Source organism: Drosophila elegans, unplaced genomic scaffold (genome assembly GCF_018152505.1).
Source record: "Drosophila elegans isolate 14027-0461.03 unplaced genomic scaffold, ASM1815250v1 contig_814, whole genome shotgun sequence".
NCBI lineage: Eukaryota > Metazoa > Arthropoda > Insecta > Diptera > Drosophilidae > Drosophila > Drosophila elegans.
Window position 1 is genome coordinate 15,824,553 of NW_024546167.1, and position 17,602 is coordinate 15,842,154.

The following is a 17,602-nucleotide window of genomic DNA, read 5'->3' on the forward strand; positions in this document are numbered from 1 at the left end:
ATTATGTTCCCCAACTTAGACTAACCGACACAATTTTCAACTAAGTGCATACATGAATACGTACAGCCAAACTTCCCTAAGTAGGGACTACAGAAATGATTTGCATATGTCTTTCGGCTGTCGGGCCATGGCATGAAATACGATTTCGTATTTACTTAAACAGCAAATTGCTTTTAGTGGCTGCGACTTGGACGCGCCTAACAAATTATGTAAGCGTTTTCGATGTCCTCGCAGTGCGAGTTGTGTGCTTGTGGCGTGTGATTTATGTGCAAGAAACGTCTGAGAATTCCCTTCGAAATAAACCCGAAAATCCAAAAACCCAAAATCAACCGCAAGTCACCTTCTCACGCTCATAAGCCAATTTTAATTAAAGCAAAACATTTTGGGTAAGGTAGAAATTGCAAGAAGAATGCAATAAAAGGGTTGAATTTGGAGGAGAAGAAAATGTGTCATGGAAAATGCGGAATGTGCCATTTGCAGGGTGAAAAGTGAAAGCGGAAAAGAACGGAACGCAAAGGTATTTAACTATGCACTCTGCTGACACGGTCTGAAGGTGTGTCCTGGGACCAGATGTCCTGGGAGCCAGCCCCAACTGAATGCAATGAGCCGAAACCAAAAGAGGGTCTTTGTTCTTTACCTTTAAGCTCATCAGCTAACGTTTCCTACAATTTGTTATTCATTCAAATTTCGAATTTCCAATGCAAATAAATTGGTCTTGCAAATTGTTTTTGGCGAAGCTAACCAGCCAGCGTAGTTTGCCCTGCATAAAAAGCAAGAGACCATAACCGGGAGTACATATACATACTAAATGGTTCATTAAAACTTCAAAAATATATAAAACGATGTTAGTTACCCAAACAACTTGTTAGCGTCTTTGAAAATTTCTACAAAATTTTTTAATTCCTTTTTGTTATTAATAAAAGGCGTATTTCACAATATTTTAATAAAATTGTATTGAATTTAATTTTATAAGAACTCTGCATAGGCATTTTTCTGATTACAAAAATAAACTTTCACCCTAGGGAAAATCGCGGATCTCTTATGCAACGCTTTATTGTAAAAAAATTAAAATCATTGGGGCAACCAATAGCCCAAATTTAAGTACCCACAAGCATTTGCTATAACAGCATTTGTTAAATGATTACGCGCCCAAAATTCCATCGATTTTAAGGGCAGACCACGTTTACTTTTACAACGAATGGGAAAAGAGAACGCAAATCGATTTTTGTCCAGCCTGGGCGGTCATTAAAGGTGTGTTCTATTCTGCTAAGGACAGGTGAGCGTGACCTGGCAAATTACTTAATTAACGCACTGTTCTGACAAAGGCAAACTCGGTATCCGTCCGTCAAGTTTGGTGAGTATTCTGAATTGTGCAGACCTCGACCTTGTTACTCTCAGACGGAATTGTGTGTAAATGCCATTGAGTTGGATATTTCACTGACAACTTGACCTCTTGACCTCGCCGAATAACGTTGAGTCGTTTAAAATTGTGGGGAAAATCAATGGAATCCGAGGTATTCTAATCACAGGCTGTTACCCCGACTGCCAATACCATCTGTGTCCCCAATTGACAGGCCTCCATTACTGAAATCAAACATGCAGACTTTGCCAATTAGATGAATTTTTCATGTTGCCAGCCAATAAGCCATAAAATGTGTCAACATGTCCTGGAGACAAGCGCACACATGTATACCTATGTGTTTCCCGTTCAGTTTCCCGACATGTAAAACAAAAACAAAGTTTTTTTCTCCCATAATCTTGATCTACTTTTCATGTACCGAGCACCGAGCTCTTTGGCTTATTATTTATTGGGTTTTTGATAAACCAAATTGCCAAGTGAGCGTCTTTCTTTACGACTTTATAATGCCTGCTCTGCTGAAAGTGGCATTCACATAAATCTTACGAGTGAAGTCGGAGCTGTTTTGTCTGCCAGTTTGATTTGTTTGTGAGTCCTTCGAGTGCCATAAAACAATTACCAGGACCTGTTTAAAATTGCATTTGCTATTGACAGTGGGCAAGCTGAAAAAGACAAACAGCCAAAAGGCACACACAATCACAGAAATGGGTCCCTCGTCCTGATTCTCAATTTGAAACATTCTCGCATGTCTGTCAACAAATTCCACAAATTTGCTTTGCCATTTAATATTGTTGTTTGTTAAACAGTTTCAGTCTAACCGTGATGATTCAAGTCCACATTACGCATACGACTAGTTGTTAAACAAAGTGGTTAAATTTTACTTCGGTGAATTTCGACAACTTGCCGGCTACTATTTGCCTAAGGGAATTAACTAATTTTGATATATTTTCTAGGGGTTCAATGGAGCATACGTATGAAGCTAGATACATTTTATATATTTTCTAAAGGGGTTTGAATCTAAATTTTATTCAATTAAATATTTAGCAATGAGCGTTTCAACGAGTTCAGATAAGCAAGTAACATAAACTCGTATGTTTTTAGTATATCTACATTGATTTAGTATACTTAATTTCTTTGTGGAAACAAAAAATACTTTATTTTGAGGGGAATTCTCTTTGAAATTCTCATTGCAAATCACTGTTACAAAATCCATCCAAAACATTGGAAATATAAGTAAGTTTAATAAAAATAGTTAAGCAAAACAGTTGTACTCACTTCACGTTTGTATTGTTTTCATAAATTATGCCACTTGCTGGATCCATTCGTTGACTTCATAGCCCGATAATGGTGATTATTATAGCTGCTATAGGTTATTTGAATTATTGAATGCTTTGCAGTTAAACATATACGTTTCAATGATTATGGATAAACAATTTCACTTTGCACAGACACAAAAACTTCAGCTTATATTCTCTCTTTAAGCTAGATTTGAAAATATTTAACTTTTTATTAAACTATACATATATATTTAATTCATTTGATTTGTAGTAACACACGCATGTAAATAACAGATGGTTAATATTATATAGACACCAATTGAAAGAGAACTGAAAGTAGAAAAAGAAAAATATATATTAGATTTGGGTGTTAAAGCAATCCCGTTAACATTTTAGTCACATACACGCCCAGCACACGCAAAACCCTTTATCTAATTTCCCGAAAAGTCAGTCCGTGACCTTGCCAAAAGCATTAATAACAATTCTCCGCATATAATTTGTTGTAAATGCATGCGTAAGCGACGCTAACCCAAAAGCAACGCCCACTGAACAATTTGATTGCACAATGGCTAGACCTAGACACAAGCTACAACAACATTTTCACAGAATTGGTATAACAACACATAAAGGATAATAAAGGGTTTAGCTACGCATGCAAACAACAAAAAAAGTATTTCGGTTCATACGTGTGTCAGTCTGAGGATTTTGTGGAAAAATGTTTGATGTATGAAAAATATATCTAGGTCTGGAATACAAAAGCTATGATATCTATCAGAAGAATAAAAGCTGTTTTAGGTGGATTTTCGTTTACCTAATCAATATACCCACCAAGTAAGGCACTGTAAAAAGAGTTAAACAAACAAAAATAAATAAGCAAATTAAGCAAAGCAAATTTAAGAAGTAACTTAACAAAATATATAAAATTCAAACATAAATTCAGCTTAGATTTAGAGCAAGTAAAATAAATCAAATTAAGTTTTGTAGTTATGGAAAGGTCCTTAATGTGAGACATGTTGAGATCTAACCGAAAGAAAAACAATTTCCCTACATGTTATTCGCAAATATTATTTTGTGTGTTAATGGGGTCTGTGGTATTATAGTCACAAAAGGGTCAGCCCATTTTATTAATACTTATATTCTTGTTTGTCCCTTTTGTGGGAGCAGCTGTGCCAAAATCTAGCCAAATACGGTGCTGAAAGCGTATTCTTTGGCATTTAATGCACGTTTCAGGAATATTCGACAAATTTAGAATACATTTCGCTCAAGACACATGGGTAGCGACATTAACATATAAAAGAAAAAACAAGGATTAAGCATGTTCCTACGAGAATTTAACACTCGCGTAAAATTTTAAGCCAAAGGAAACAAACAAACTGCAGTTTACGGTTGCCATAAAATCCGATAATATAAAAATAAATTCAATGCTGACAATATCAGCAAAATAACGAATGCCTCCCTTTTACGAGGTGGTCCTGCTGTAAATATTTTGCTTGCGAACAGACAAAAGTACAAAAATGAAAGAAAATAATTTAAGGTAGAATAACACTTTAAAGTGTACGAATATATTAGCTTATATTAAATTGGATCTTGTATAAATGGCAAAACTTATCTTTGTTTTTCTTGTTTCCAATTCCTTTATCTAAAATAGCAATAGTAAATTTCTTTTAATGCAAGTTTACTACAACGACAAACAGTGTTCCAATTTCTTTGGTAAGATTAGTTTTATATTTTATGATGGCAGTATTTTTTTTTAGTTTATTTCAAGATTTTCCCATGTGTATATTGTGAAATATTTGATCTGCCAAACTTTCAAACTACATTTTCTGCAAGGCCAAACGTGATGAATTATTTGCAAACCGTTTAGACTCTCGTCAAACTTTAAGAACGCCTTAAATTATTCATTGGAAATATTTACAAATTTTTGGCTTCTGGATTAATTAATTTCTTGGCCATAAACGAATAAATTATGGCCACTGGCAGTAATTCTCTATTTTTTCCAGAAACCTGTGGCCCAAAAACAATAAAAAAGCCAGGGCCTCACCCACGCAAAGTGAAAATGTAGGTCAGCAATGTGAATTGAAAATCAGAATAAACACAAAAACAAACACCACATACTCAAACTCACACACGCAGGGCGGAAATGTGTGTGCTTTGTCGCAGTGTAAAATCAATTTTCATGAAATGTGCCACGCGTCGTATGAGTAATCAGCGGGGACAAGCCAAACAAACAAAGCCTGGGCACGAACAAAAAGCAAAACGTATGCGTAATTCCTGTATTGACGGCAGTAACATATTGTGGTATAAATCAATTTAGCGCTAATTTCAATAAACCAAAAAGAGCCATAAAACACCAATTGATATAATTCGATAAGTGGAAAAGATGGTCATTAAAGACCAAACATACTAGTCGACCAGTTTATGACCCGTAACTATTTTTAGATGACCTTGCTTACTGGGATGGATACATGCGGCTTATAAATGAAAGCTTATTGATACTAAATGAGATCTAAAAAATCAATATAAGTTAATCATTTAAGCAAAAGATTCTACATAGTTTCAAACTAATAACAAGTGTTCTTAAACAATACTCATGCCTCACTAGACACCATTGTGCCACACAAAGTAAATACAAATAAATAATAAATTAAAATGGAAAAAGTAATAATAATAAAATTTGATATACAACCATTTTTATTTTTTTAAATGCCTATAATTTAATTCAACTTAAACTGACAGGATATTTAACTAGGAGTACGAAATGTTTGTATCTAAAAAAATACGTTTGTAAATGAATAAAAAAAATATAAAAAAAATGATATACATTCAAAATTAAATATTTATTTATTTTATTCAAACTATTAAGAACTAGCCCCACCCGAAAGTAGGCAACAATCAATTTTTACCTTGTTTATGAGTTTTGGTTGAACTTTAATTTCTGGTACGTTTTGCGGTTTCAGTATGTTTGCATTTATCTATATAATTGAAGTATTTTTGGTTGAATTTGTAGTTTCATAGGTTTGGTAGTTTTTGCTTGTCGTTTTCATATCATCAAGACAATGATAATGAAGTAGCAACAGCACATAAGAATCTTAAAGTTGGGCAATTTGTAGCCTTTATGCTTTTGTTTGTTTAGCTTAGCCTGCAGCTGCAGATGAAGTTGAAAGTGCTCGTAGCCCGAATTGGATATGCGGATGACGTTATTCTTTCCACCTTCATGGCCTCCGTCGCTATTGTCACCGAATTTGATGTCGTCGCAGGTTTTTATGCACATCTTCTACGGCTGACCTTTATTCTTCTATTCGGATTATCCAGCGATAGAATTTATTTGATTACACTTTCACAGTTTCACAATGGCCTTTCCTTGTGTGCTCATTTCCCTTTGCAGTTTATACGCGCAGTTTGTTATCAAAGTCAGGGGTTTTCATGGCTGCCAAACTTTGCCTGTAGCAATTTCCATAAAATATATGAAAAACCAAAGAAGAACTTCAGTTAAAGTTAGTTGATCACACATTTGCAGGCCAAAATCCAAGAGGTTAATAAACATAAAACGGAAGCACCAACTCAAACTGAAATAAATACAATGATTGCTCGTTGAGCAAAAAACAACAAGAAGAAACCCATTGACTATGGTTAGCAGAAGCAAAGCTCCTTCTTTGGACACACAATTTAGCTCAATTTCGGCGCGGTCAATATGTTCATTGCCATTGTTTATTATCTAGATAATTTGGAAAGAAATAATAAAATTTTCAAATAACGAATAATATTAGTTAAAAGAAGTGATCAAAATAATAATAAATAATTTTGATTTTTCCTGAAAAACTTATTTATATGTTCATTGGAATTATCTATCTGATAAAGGTAACCAAAAACCAACTAATATAGTTATAAATTAAATCACCTATCGAGCTTGCGAATAAAAATGACTAAATTAATCAGAATTAGTTTATTTAAGGTGTTACATTTTTTCCATTTTAGTCTTCCAGCATCTTCCTCCAAAATTACACAAGTATATAAGCTTTGTAGCTAAACTTTTTAAAAAGAAATTCTTAGCAATAAAATGTTGCTACAATTGTTTCCTATCCAAACATTGAATTGCGCTTTGAGTTAACATTTAATTAATTTCCCTCCACGTTATTATATTTATGTATGGAAAACAAAATGCGCAAAAGATTTTTACAGTTACCTAAAGGCAATTAATGCTTTAAGCAAGAAAGTGAAATAGATTTTCGGTTAAAACTAAATTTTTCAGCAAAGTTTAAGCTATACTATTCTTGGACCTGAAATTCCTTGTTTTTCGAGCAGTAAACTTAAACACGCACCCGTTTTTAAAGCTTTGCAACAGTAAGGCGAGGCATAAAACGCTTGTTATGACCAGGGTTGAGGATGCTCTAGGGAGTGCTTCGGGCTGAAACGCGTTTAATTCAATCTCATTGGGAAATATCGCACATACGCCACGTGCGCCCGTGAAACGACAGGCCCACCTGGACAAGAACTGGGAAATAATTTTGCACAAGTTTGCAACTTTCACTTTTCACTTCATTTGTCGCGAACTTTTGGCGCTGATATTGTTGCTGCTGCTGGCACCGCTTGTTGGAATTTCAATATTTTAGCCGTGTGGCTAACGCTTCGCTCGCTGCCGTTTTGTATACTAAAGGACATGGGTGGCCACCAAACGCCAAGCAGCTGCGTCCTCGGGTCCTGTGGGAAGAAAACTCTCTCGTCTCTCTGGACATCTAACTACTTGGCTCTCCGGATTCAAATTATGCGCGCGCATTGAGCGTCCGGAGAGTTGCCAACTTGGGCAGTTTCTGGCTTGTTTATAACAACAACAGTTTGGGAGTATGGCTCCAAAGTCGTTGTCGTCTTTGGCCATGTTTTTGAGCTGCTGCTGCTGCTGCTGGTATGCTGTTGCTATTACTCGCTGCACTTAACTTGAACTTTCTGAGCTGGTTTGTCGAAAACTTGGCAGCGGACAACTTCAAGGCTTTTTAAAAGATTTCACTTCACGCCGAGACTTTCAGGCGTTGGCCTGGCCAAAAAGACGCACACACAACCAACCATATGTGGACAGTTCTTAGCCACATCCTTGCGCCACTCACACGCCCACCAAACGACTTTGAAACAAATTCACGTTGGCCTTTGGCTTTGGCATTGGCCACTCTCATTAAAGCCAGAAGTTATTGTCTTGTTTGGCATACAGCAAGGAATATATCTACATAAGAAATACGGCCCATCAAGTTGACTAATTTGCTGCTTTCAGCTTAGTGTCTGTCAATGGGTCTATAATGTAGCCCAAATGACGGATGGAATTGGGGGTGACCATCAAAGGCGGTCTTGATAAATATGAGCTTATCTCTTGTCATTGAAAAAATATAAATGATTTACTCATTTACTAAAAGCTAGAAGCTCTAAAATTATACTTTTCTTTTTGGTTGTTTAAACATATAGTCGTATGATAATTTTTATTATTAAATTTTTGCATTGCTTACAAAATGATTTTGTGCGTCCCTCCTTGAATTCCCTTAAATGGCTTTCCTCTCATCAGCATATCTATCGATATACCTAAACAGAATGGGGTTTGGTTTTGGCCATTGCAGTACACATAGCTGCATTGCATATCAGCTCAACACTTAGCACTCCCTTAGTCCCCAACCCCCTTCTCCTTCTCCATCTCCACGTACTGGGTGTTCCATGGAATAAATTCGAGGCTGACTTGGGTATTCAGTGAAATTATCATCTCGCTGTGCACGCTTTGCAGCCGTACGTGCCGTCGCCTGGATATCCATGGCTTTGGCTTTCGCCTGTCCTTGGGCCTTGGATGGGTAGCCATGGAAGTCCTGCTCATCCAGCTTCCGCCCATTCTCCCCACCCACACTCCTCACCCAACTCACAGTGCCCACGGTCAAGCTGCTTATCTCACACAAAACACTGGTTGCTTTGGCGAAAGAAAACGACGCGACTTGCCAAACAGGAATTGGAGCAAAAAATGGCAAAAGTGAAATGTCGAAATCTTTTCTATTCAAAGCAGAGAAAGAAAAACAGATTTCCAAAAATTATACACTAGTTTATAGCGTGCCAAAATCTTTGTTTTTTTTCTGCCTCAACAAGTTTCTCGTTGCAGAATGACTATTCGCTTGGGTTAAAGCCTCTAGGTTGAGAGGTCGTAAAACAATTCAGGATAAGGAATTCACAATACTCTTGTACATGCATAAAAAAGCTGACAGGCAACTGAGTAGAAGGATTTCTGCCAAGGCAGTTAAAAGGCAGTTTTATATTCATTACAAGTCAGGGTGCATGGACAACCAAAGGAACAACAGTAACCGACTGCAGAAACTACCAACATAATGGCAACAACAACATCAACAATTTACGACTCCAAACGGAGTGGGTCGACTTTTTTATTGTTGCCACAGCTCACCTCCCAAAAAGCAACCTTTGCGCTACCACCCACACTCGCAAAATGGCCGCCAGAAAAACTGTAGAAGAAAGTAATAAAAAAAAGTATTCGATTTGATATATTTTACCCAATATCAACGTACTTGTGTTTCATAAAATAAATATAGCACCATTTATATATCTTTTAACCAATATTATATTTTATAATTTAATATATCAAAAATTTATGTTTAAAGTTTTAACAGAATCTTGTAGAGTTGAAGTAAACTATACAACCAAGGCAACACACAAAAATGAAAAATTTTAGGAAATAACCAAAATTTTTGATTTTTTATAAAACAGAAAAAGCTACCTAAAACCTTATTTATCACTAAATTTATAACATTTCTTTTTTCTATAAATGTCCTATTCGAATGTCAATAATATCTAACTGAAGTTAAAATTGAAAACTAAATAAACAATTCATTTTTGTTATCGTTCGCCAAGGAACATCATTTAATATAACTGGAAATAGGGTTTAAAGCTATGAAGGTTTCCCTTTTTATTTGTAATTCAAATACAAGGTTCATAAAACGCTTGAAGAGTAAAATCTAACGACAAAATTATAGAAGGACGAGTGCGCGCACTACCATTTGAACCAGCACATATACATAAACATATATATATATATATATATAAATATATATATATATATATGGGTATATGCTGCAGACACACCTAAGGTGAAGCCCCAAGTTGGCTTAGACAACGGCTGAAATATTGCAGTGGCGAACACGGAAAAAGCTGAAAAAGTGAAAGTAATGGGCACGCTGAAACTTTTTCTTTCGCTTAACTAACCTGACTGAAACTCTACTCCGCTCAGCTCATTCTGAAGGACTTTCGGTCCGCAGTTTTTCGTTTCTGCTTTCTGCCTTTGGCGATTGCTTATTTGTTTTGCGCTAAAAATTAAGCGGCCACGAAAAGTTTGTGGTTTGGTAAATTACTTTACACGCCACTTGAACACGCAGGCAACGAACAAACCAACCAACGAACATGAGCCAAAGACATTTAATTAAATTAAAAATAATAGATAATGCTGAACGATGTAGAAACTTCATAGAAATTGTTTAAACTTTGGGCTTAAACTAGAGAACGACTTCTAAAGACTGTGGAAAGTTCAAGGGAATAGAAATATTTATACCAACACCAACTAAAGCCAAACAAATAAAATTACCAAACACTTTATTTTGTGTAACTAAAATAAAAAATAAATATCTAGAACAAATAGAAATTGCTACCACCATTTAGACAATTCAAGGTCTTGTCAATTTTCACAATTTTCCCTCACTGACATCAGTTGATGTTCGCAACCCATCAATTATAATAACGATTGGCTTTCAATGGGAATAACTGATTGTTATCAGACACCGAGCTCAGCAATTACTCTGCACATATACTACAACCCATAGCCTACGTTTCTTAACTGATAAATGGCAAACTTGTTCAGGGAATAGCTCAAATAAAACAGGATACAGAAAGTAAAATGGATAAAATGGTTAAAGGCAAGCGAGTTGGCACTGTTTTATCAGGCCATTGCTGGCTGTTTGCCATTAAAGTGGCACGCATAAACGAAACAGCCTGATAAGAGATACATTTTTTTACATACTTTCGTTTAAAGTTACAGGCGAGGACAGCCACAACAACAAGTCGGGGGATTTAGCTTTTTGCACTGGACACGCACGTTGACATTCAATTTTATTAAATGTGGTTTGATTATATATGTTTAACAGATTTATATTAGTCGGCGAACAACACACGTATTTCTATTCAAGCTCTTTAAAATGGCGTTTATTTGTTGGTTTCGGGAATGATATATGTATTTACAGATATCTATTCGTTTTATCTTTAGATATTTAATTTAGCTACTGTTGCTGTTTGTTGCTTTGGGGGAAATTCTTCTGTATATTATTGGAACGCTTGAAGGTGCTGTGAGTGTGTTAACGAAATGGGGAAAGATTGTCTACTGAGTGTGCGAAACGGTTCCGAGTCCTGTCGAACCCAGCGAGAGTTGCCCTCGCCGTACCACGGCGCGTATGTGTGATATGCGTTTCGTTTTGTTTTAGGAAAGTGCGCGCGCAAAATGCCAAACAGCTGTGCAGTCTCAGCTGCTGTTGAACGAGAGAGAGAGATAAAGAGAGACAAAGCGAGAGAAAGTTGCCTCTCCGGCGCACGCTCACCGCATGAGGGGGGCGTGGTGGGTGGCTGGGCGGCACACACATGTTAAAGTGAAAGTAGCCTTGTTGATTAACATCCTTCAGAGTTTACCCACATTGGAAAGGTCGCAAATTTCACTGATAATAACATTCCTCTGTGTTGGCAATGCCGCCACAGCTATTGCGAGAGCGAAGCGGAAACGGAAAGAGAGCACCGGAAGTGTCTGGGCCAAGTGGAATTTCCCAAAACAAATTCAAAATGCAAATACTTATATTAGGCACAAACTAAAACGGAAAGTCATTTCGTTTATTAATTAATATTAAAGACAGAGTAACCAAAGCTTCTTCGACTATGAATTAATATGCATAAATTTTCAAAATTTATTAATCCTATTAAGTATTTACTTAACAAATTAAAATATAACAAAACAAATAGTTTATAAAAAGGTTTTAAGCTTTAAAAATATTACATTTATTGGGATGAATTTTATAGTCAGAAAATCGATATAAATATAAAATGGATTAAAGGTATATTTGTAAATTAAAATGTGTTTCTAAATTACTAAAAACTAACTTTTATTTAAATCTTGAAAACGAAAAGAAATAGAATATGGGAATTTGGTTTACTGACTGTAAGCCTCTTGAAAAGCTGTAACTCAAGCCAGATACGTGACAGTATATCGCGAGCATTAGCTATCTGAGAAGTTCCGTTTGTCAAATCGAAATCATTTAAGCTACATTTACATGACGTTTTCTACGCCGAACACGAAGCCAGAGCAACCGGGAAAAGTGACAAAGCAAATGCAAAAACTATGGGTGCACTATAAAACCCACTGAAGTTGAAAACTTCTTCGCACTCAGCAAAAATGGGCGAAATGTGGAACAAACCGTATATGGGAATAATAATCTTTTGTATGATGGCCTGCGGTGGATTAACTCTACCTACAGAGTTGGTCAGATACTCTCAGTTGGGGTAATTATTTGAATATTTCACTAATTGAAATATATAAAATATATAAATTGTATCACTTATTAGAGATGGACCACCACCGGAGGTCAATATAAGTTCAGTGACTGCCTCTGATAACCTGGTATTGAAAACGGACACATCCTCGGCTGCTCCAGAGTTTGAGTACACCCTGATTGGCGAGGATCCGAAGGATCAGCAATGGTTTCGTGTGAGTCTTACACCGAAAGCCAACAAAACGGGCTATCGGGCACAGTTTGCCACTCGAAAACATCCGCCCTTCGATGCAAAGGTGGCCCATCGCCATGATAAGACCATCCAAGATCTACTCAACTGGCTGGACCGCTCTGAGGATCAAAGTCTGTGGAAAGTTTATCGGGACCTCTTGGAATACACGCCACAGGCACAAAGATCGCAAGAGTCTCCTAGTAGTAATGAAATTGTAAAAGAGGGTAAGGTGCCAAGGAAGCAGGGATGCCGAAATAACAATCATCGTCTGCTCCTTGTGGGAGAAGAACCAACCAGCACTACTGCATCAGCATCACCAAGTAAAACACAGTCGCCGGATAACTTGGTTTACTTTATCAAGGGGCTTCAATAACCACAAAAAATAGTGTTACAAAACCTAATCATTTCTGGTAATGGTTAATAATACGATAAGAATTTAAATTAAACATTTGAATTGATTTATTTATCTAAAATAACAGCCTACTTTCGACTATTTATTATTCGTTATAAATATTGCCAAACTTTTAACATAAATAATTTATAAATAAAATGTATCAAAAATAAAATTATTCAAATTTAACAAAATTTATAATAATTTACTTGGTTTTAAAATAAAATATGTGTATAATTAATTTTTCTATTAACATTTCATTTAGCATTTAAACATAGTTCCTGAGCTTTAGTCTTAGCTTTCACCAAAATCACCTCTTTTCTGCAACTTTCACCATTTCTTCTCTTATACACACAAGTCAAACTTTTATAAGGGGCTAGGCCGGGTTGTTAAAGTATTTGAAATTGTCTGATAAGTGAAATGTGGCAACTGAATTGGGGTCTTGAACAGAATTGTCGGCCCAGTTAGCTGACACTTGCTGCTCCACTTTGGCTAACATTGTGTTGGGCAAAACAAAAACAAAAAGAAACGAACAAGTCAAGAGCAGAACAAGAAAAACTTTGAGCTTGACCTGAACTGGGGCTAATGATTACTGCTTGGACTCGGTCACCAGGGTCACCTGGCCGTGCTCATCCCTGTTGGCCCGCTCCAGGCGGGTGTCCTTCAACTCGTAGGCCGCCCTGTAGGTCATCTTGCCCAGCTTCTCGTCGTAGACCAGCAGACTGGGATTCAGGCGTGTTGAACTGCGATCCCCCAGCGATGTGTAGCCCTGATCATAGAGACAGCAGTAGGGCAGATCATTGGTCCGCAGATAGCACCAGATGTCGTGGTAGCTCCACTCGAGTAGCGGGAAAATCCGCATCATCGCCGGCCAGCCGTTATCGCTGGGCATCATCTCGGAAAGCTTTGAGCCACCGGGATCGCTGCGCCGACAGCCGAGGAACATGGCCTTTAACTGAGTATCTTCGGCCAACAACTGCTCGAAGGCCAGTTTCAGTTCTCCCTCATGTCGTCGCAACTGCAATCCGTAACGCTGTGCACAGCTATCGACAAAATTATCCAACTCCTCGAATGGATCCGCGGTTTTAACGTAAACCGCTCGCAATGGCATCGATGGAGGCTTAATTTTGGCTAAAATATCTAGCAACACTGTGCAATCCTTACCACCATTAAAACACAGCATCAACTCATTGGGTTTATACAGAGTCATCGCCCGTTTTATAAGTTCTTCTGATTGATCAAGTTTTTCTTTTAATCCGTCATTCAATCTGCTTTTTTCGACTGGTGGAACATGTAAGCCCCGGTTTTTTAACTGATGATGCCACATTCTCTGCCATAATTGCGAAGCGAAATTCATTTTAACAATCTTAACTTAAACTCAACTTCTTTGGCTTTCTATATTACAGTTCTAATTTCGATCGGTTTTTTAAATAAATGATAGCAAATTCATTTCCCAGCTGCTAGATTGCCTATTTTATAATAGCTTGTTTATAATGGAACAACGGGTATATTGTATTGGTCCAAAAATATATATATGTACAAATAAAAAATAGAAAAAAACACAATCCTATTAAACTATAAATTGTCAAAAAACTTTTTTTCTCAACATTTTAGATAAGAATTGGATTAAAGCTTAACCCACCAAAATTGTATTTATATTTTAAAAAATTAAAGTTTGGTAATGCAAACTTAGCTCACCCAATAAACCCATTTTAAGAACTTGTAAAAAATGTTGACTGAAATCGATTTTTGCTATGCATGTAAACGAAGGTTTTGTGCTATCCAATGCATATTGGGGCACGCGAATACAATTTTCTGAGAAAAGTTAAACATTTCCTGTGGAAAACAAAAGTTGATTAATTAACATAACTGAAAGGGCCAGTATGAAATTTTTTTAAAATCGATTTTGCTCTTAGATATACACTTACACTTTTTTAAATATTTTTGTATCTTATATAGTTTTTGAATGTCAGCAGCAAAGACACTACATAGCACCTATATTAACCAATATTTTTGTAAAAAAAATCGTACAATATACAAATACTTAAAAACAGTCTGTTGAGTACTTTCTTTTACTTCTCAACTATGGACTAGTTTTCCATGGGTATGTTAAGAAACTTTTAATTTTTTTTTAGTTTATGAAATCATGCTAATACTTATTTAAAACACTAGCAATTTTTTATGTTCTTTCTTTTTTTTGTTCTTTTAACATTTCCGTCATAGTTTGGTTCCGTTATTACCATAATTTATGAATTTGGCATACGACAATTTGTTAACTCGACAAGTTCAGTGGCCTAAAAAAGTAGAGGAAATGTTTGTTCTTTTCGCTTTCTGTTGGCCATGCAGAAATAAACCCACACACGATTGCTTCGAGGGGTCGTTGGGCAAAATGAAAACTTGGTCAGTGCTTACCTCTGCAGTTTTGGTTGCACCGAGCTCCGAGTATATAAAGGCCAAGTGGTGATGGCAGAAGCATCGCAGTCTGCTACCAACCAGTCTAAGAAATCCCCAGCCCATCAACATGAAGTGCATCGCCATCATTTCCACCGTCTGCCTGCTGGCTGCTTTCGTTTCCGCCGACAAGGAGGACAAGATGGTGGGCTCATCCTACGGAGGCGGCTATGGCAAGCCGGCCGCTGCCCCCGCCCCGTCCTATGCCGCTCCAGCTCCTCAGTCCTATGCCGCTCCAGCTCCTCAGGCCTACGCCGCCGCTCCAGCTGCTCCGTCCTACGCTCCGGCCTCGATCCCGGCCCCTCCCTGCCCCAAGAACTACCTGTTCAGCTGCCAGCCCAACCTGGCCCCAGTGCCATGCAGCGCTCCAGCTCCCAGCTACGGATCCGCCGGTGCCTACTCGCAGTACGCCCCGGTCTACGCCCAGGCCCCCCTCCAGTGGTAATCAGTAGATGCCCCTGACAACCGTGGAACATTGACAATTGCTAAAAAAAAAAAAATACAAAAAAAATATACATTTATGTTAAAGCATAACACTTGACTTCTTTCAATTTTTTGGGGAAATCTGGGAATATATGTATATTTACATGGTCACTCGTGAACGATTCTTAGGGTGAAAAAACGGTTGTACTTTGTAAACTCTGAAGAGTCAAAAGTTTAAAAAGTTATTATAAAATTTATAATAAATAATCGTTTAAGCTTAAAACAAAATAAATGTAAATATAAAATAACAAATAGGACCCATTAATTTAAATATTTTATTATTGAATACGAAATCTTAAATTCATTTTGTTTATTATTATGAGTTAATACTTCCTTTTTTTAACAGGAATTTTAATGTGCAGTTATAAATGGGTGATAAAAACAATTTAATTTTCACTCGATATGAGCTACCCGTTTACCCATCTTATCGTTTGAGAACATTGCCTGAATAATGAATTGCATAACCAATTGTTTTATGTCGCATACCTGACACATTGAACACCCCTTGGTTTTTTTAAGTTTACTGTTTCGAGGGAGCACTGTATTACAAGCTTTACAATGAAAATAAATTTTGTATTATAGTAAAATATTTTAGTTTAGTCATTGAAAAGCTTTCAAATTCAATTATTGTCTTAATTTGGCTTAAGACTCAGATTTCAAAGCTATATTTTGTACCTAAAATATTGTTCAAGAATTATATAAAATAAGTTGCAAGCTTCAAATTTTTTTAAAGACCGATACAATCTACTTAAGAATCTATATGAAAACAGATTTAATTCATACAACCAAATCAATGTCGTTCCAATTTTTTTCTATATTTTATCAAAATATAATGATATTCCAGATCGTTTAGATCAGTTTGTCTTAATGCCTAATCCCGTATCAATTTATAGTCCCTAAAGCCTCTCGTAAAACAAAAATAAATTGAAGGTATTAAAGCTGCTAAATAAATAAATAATAAATAGAAACAGCTAAAACCGACTTACTACAAAGCTATAACTACATGAATATTTTACAAAGAAAAGTACGAGAAAAAAAATGAATTAAAATGTGAACACATCAAAAAGATTTTAAATCGCTTTGCTGATATTAAAAGGTAGCCCACACATTTATTTTTGCTGTTTAAAACAGAATAGTTGTTGGTCAGTGCTCGATTCAGCAGTTTTGGTAGCACAGCCCAGAGTATATAAAGCCCAAGTGGCGAAGGCAGAAGCATCGCAGTCTGCTACCAACCAGTCTACAAATCACCAATCAACCAACATGAAGTGCATCGCTATCATCTCCACCATCTGCCTGCTGGCCGCTTTCGTTGCTGCCGATAAGGAGGACCAGATGATAGGCTCATCCTACGGAGGTGGCTACAGCGCTCCGGCCGCAGCTCCCGCTCAGTCCTATGCCGCTCCAGCTGCTCCATCCTATGCCGCCGCTCCTGCCGCTCCGTCCTACGCCCCGTCCTCGATCCCGGCCCCGCCCTGCCCCAAGAACTACCTGTTCAGCTGCCAGCCCAACCTGGCCCCAGTGCCATGCAGCGCTCCAGCCCCCAGCTACGGATCCGCCGGTGCCTACTCGCAGTACGCCCCCGTCTACGCCCAGCAGCCCCTGCGGTGGTAAACTGATCAATTGATGCCACTGACTCACATGGAACAACAGCAAAACTAAAGAAAATAAAAAAATATTTATGTTAAACCATAATACTTGAGTTGTTTGACTTTTTTGGCTTATCTGGGGTGATATATAAGACATTAAAAAGCATTAGAGGTTAGCAAACAAAGTTGAAATCTTAGCAGATTTTATAAATAATTGAGAAGTACAAATAGTTTAAATTTATTCTGCTTAATTTGGAAAGACACTTTGGAAAGT

At 37.0% G+C, this 17,602-nt stretch overlaps 5 protein-coding genes across 7 annotated transcripts; 3 read left to right on the top strand and 2 right to left on the bottom strand.

Moving 5' to 3' along the window:
• Nucleotides 1-5,670: 5,670 nt before the first annotated feature.
• LOC108149315 lies at nucleotides 5,671-11,012 on the bottom strand. Of its 3 annotated transcripts, none has more exons than XM_017276768.2 (2): nucleotides 10,676-11,012; nucleotides 5,671-6,075 (listed from the first exon to the last, which is right to left on the bottom strand). In XM_017276768.2, exon 2 carries the CDS (start codon nucleotides 5,903-5,905, stop codon nucleotides 5,675-5,677), a length of 231 nt encoding a protein of 76 aa, XP_017132257.1. In that variant the 5' UTR covers nucleotides 5,906-6,075; nucleotides 10,676-11,012; the 3' UTR covers nucleotides 5,671-5,674. The 3 variants fall into 3 exon arrangements, with proteins under 3 accessions (XP_017132257.1, XP_041566423.1, XP_017132258.1); XM_041710489.1 differs by lacking the exon at nucleotides 10,676-11,012 and adding an exon at nucleotides 7,116-7,258; XM_017276769.2 differs by lacking the exon at nucleotides 10,676-11,012 and adding an exon at nucleotides 6,954-7,258.
• A 1,073-nt stretch (nucleotides 11,013-12,085) lies between these two features.
• LOC108149285 lies at nucleotides 12,086-12,922 on the top strand. Its single transcript, XM_017276729.1, has 2 exons — nucleotides 12,086-12,195; nucleotides 12,259-12,922. The coding sequence occupies exons 1-2, from the start codon at nucleotides 12,089-12,091 to the stop codon at nucleotides 12,788-12,790; spliced, it is 639 nt and encodes a 212-aa protein (XP_017132218.1). The 5' UTR covers nucleotides 12,086-12,088; the 3' UTR covers nucleotides 12,791-12,922.
• Nucleotides 12,923-13,023: 101 nt separating this feature from the next.
• On the bottom strand, nucleotides 13,024-14,253 carry LOC108149274 (FAD synthase). Its single transcript, XM_017276717.2, has one exon. It carries the CDS (start codon nucleotides 14,163-14,165, stop codon nucleotides 13,398-13,400), a length of 768 nt encoding a protein of 255 aa, XP_017132206.1. The 5' UTR covers nucleotides 14,166-14,253; the 3' UTR covers nucleotides 13,024-13,397.
• Nucleotides 14,254-15,288: 1,035 nt separating this feature from the next.
• Nucleotides 15,289-15,793, top strand: LOC108149281 (vitelline membrane protein Vm34Ca). The gene has a single exon (XM_017276725.2). It carries the CDS (start codon nucleotides 15,330-15,332, stop codon nucleotides 15,702-15,704), a length of 375 nt encoding a protein of 124 aa, XP_017132214.1. The 5' UTR covers nucleotides 15,289-15,329; the 3' UTR covers nucleotides 15,705-15,793.
• A 1,173-nt stretch (nucleotides 15,794-16,966) lies between these two features.
• On the top strand, nucleotides 16,967-17,434 carry LOC108149282 (vitelline membrane protein Vm34Ca-like). Its single transcript, XM_017276726.1, has one exon. It carries the CDS (start codon nucleotides 17,003-17,005, stop codon nucleotides 17,351-17,353), a length of 351 nt encoding a protein of 116 aa, XP_017132215.1. The 5' UTR covers nucleotides 16,967-17,002; the 3' UTR covers nucleotides 17,354-17,434.
• The last annotated feature ends 168 nt before the right edge of the window (nucleotides 17,435-17,602 follow it).

Coding starts and splice junctions, on each gene's coding strand:
- LOC108149285 (XM_017276729.1), top strand. CDS start 12,089: ATGGGCGAAATGTGGAACAAACCGTATATGGGAATAATAATCTTTTGT. Junction 12,196..12,258: donor GTCAGATACTCTCAGTTGGG/GTAATTATTTGA, acceptor ATCACTTATTAG/AGATGGACCACCACCGGAGG.
- LOC108149274 (XM_017276717.2), bottom strand. CDS start 14,165: ATGAATTTCGCTTCGCAATTATGGCAGAGAATGTGGCATCATCAGTTA.
- LOC108149281 (XM_017276725.2), top strand. CDS start 15,330: ATGAAGTGCATCGCCATCATTTCCACCGTCTGCCTGCTGGCTGCTTTC.
- LOC108149315 (XM_017276768.2), bottom strand. CDS start 5,905: ATGTGCATAAAAACCTGCGACGACATCAAATTCGGTGACAATAGCGAC.
- LOC108149282 (XM_017276726.1), top strand. CDS start 17,003: ATGAAGTGCATCGCTATCATCTCCACCATCTGCCTGCTGGCCGCTTTC.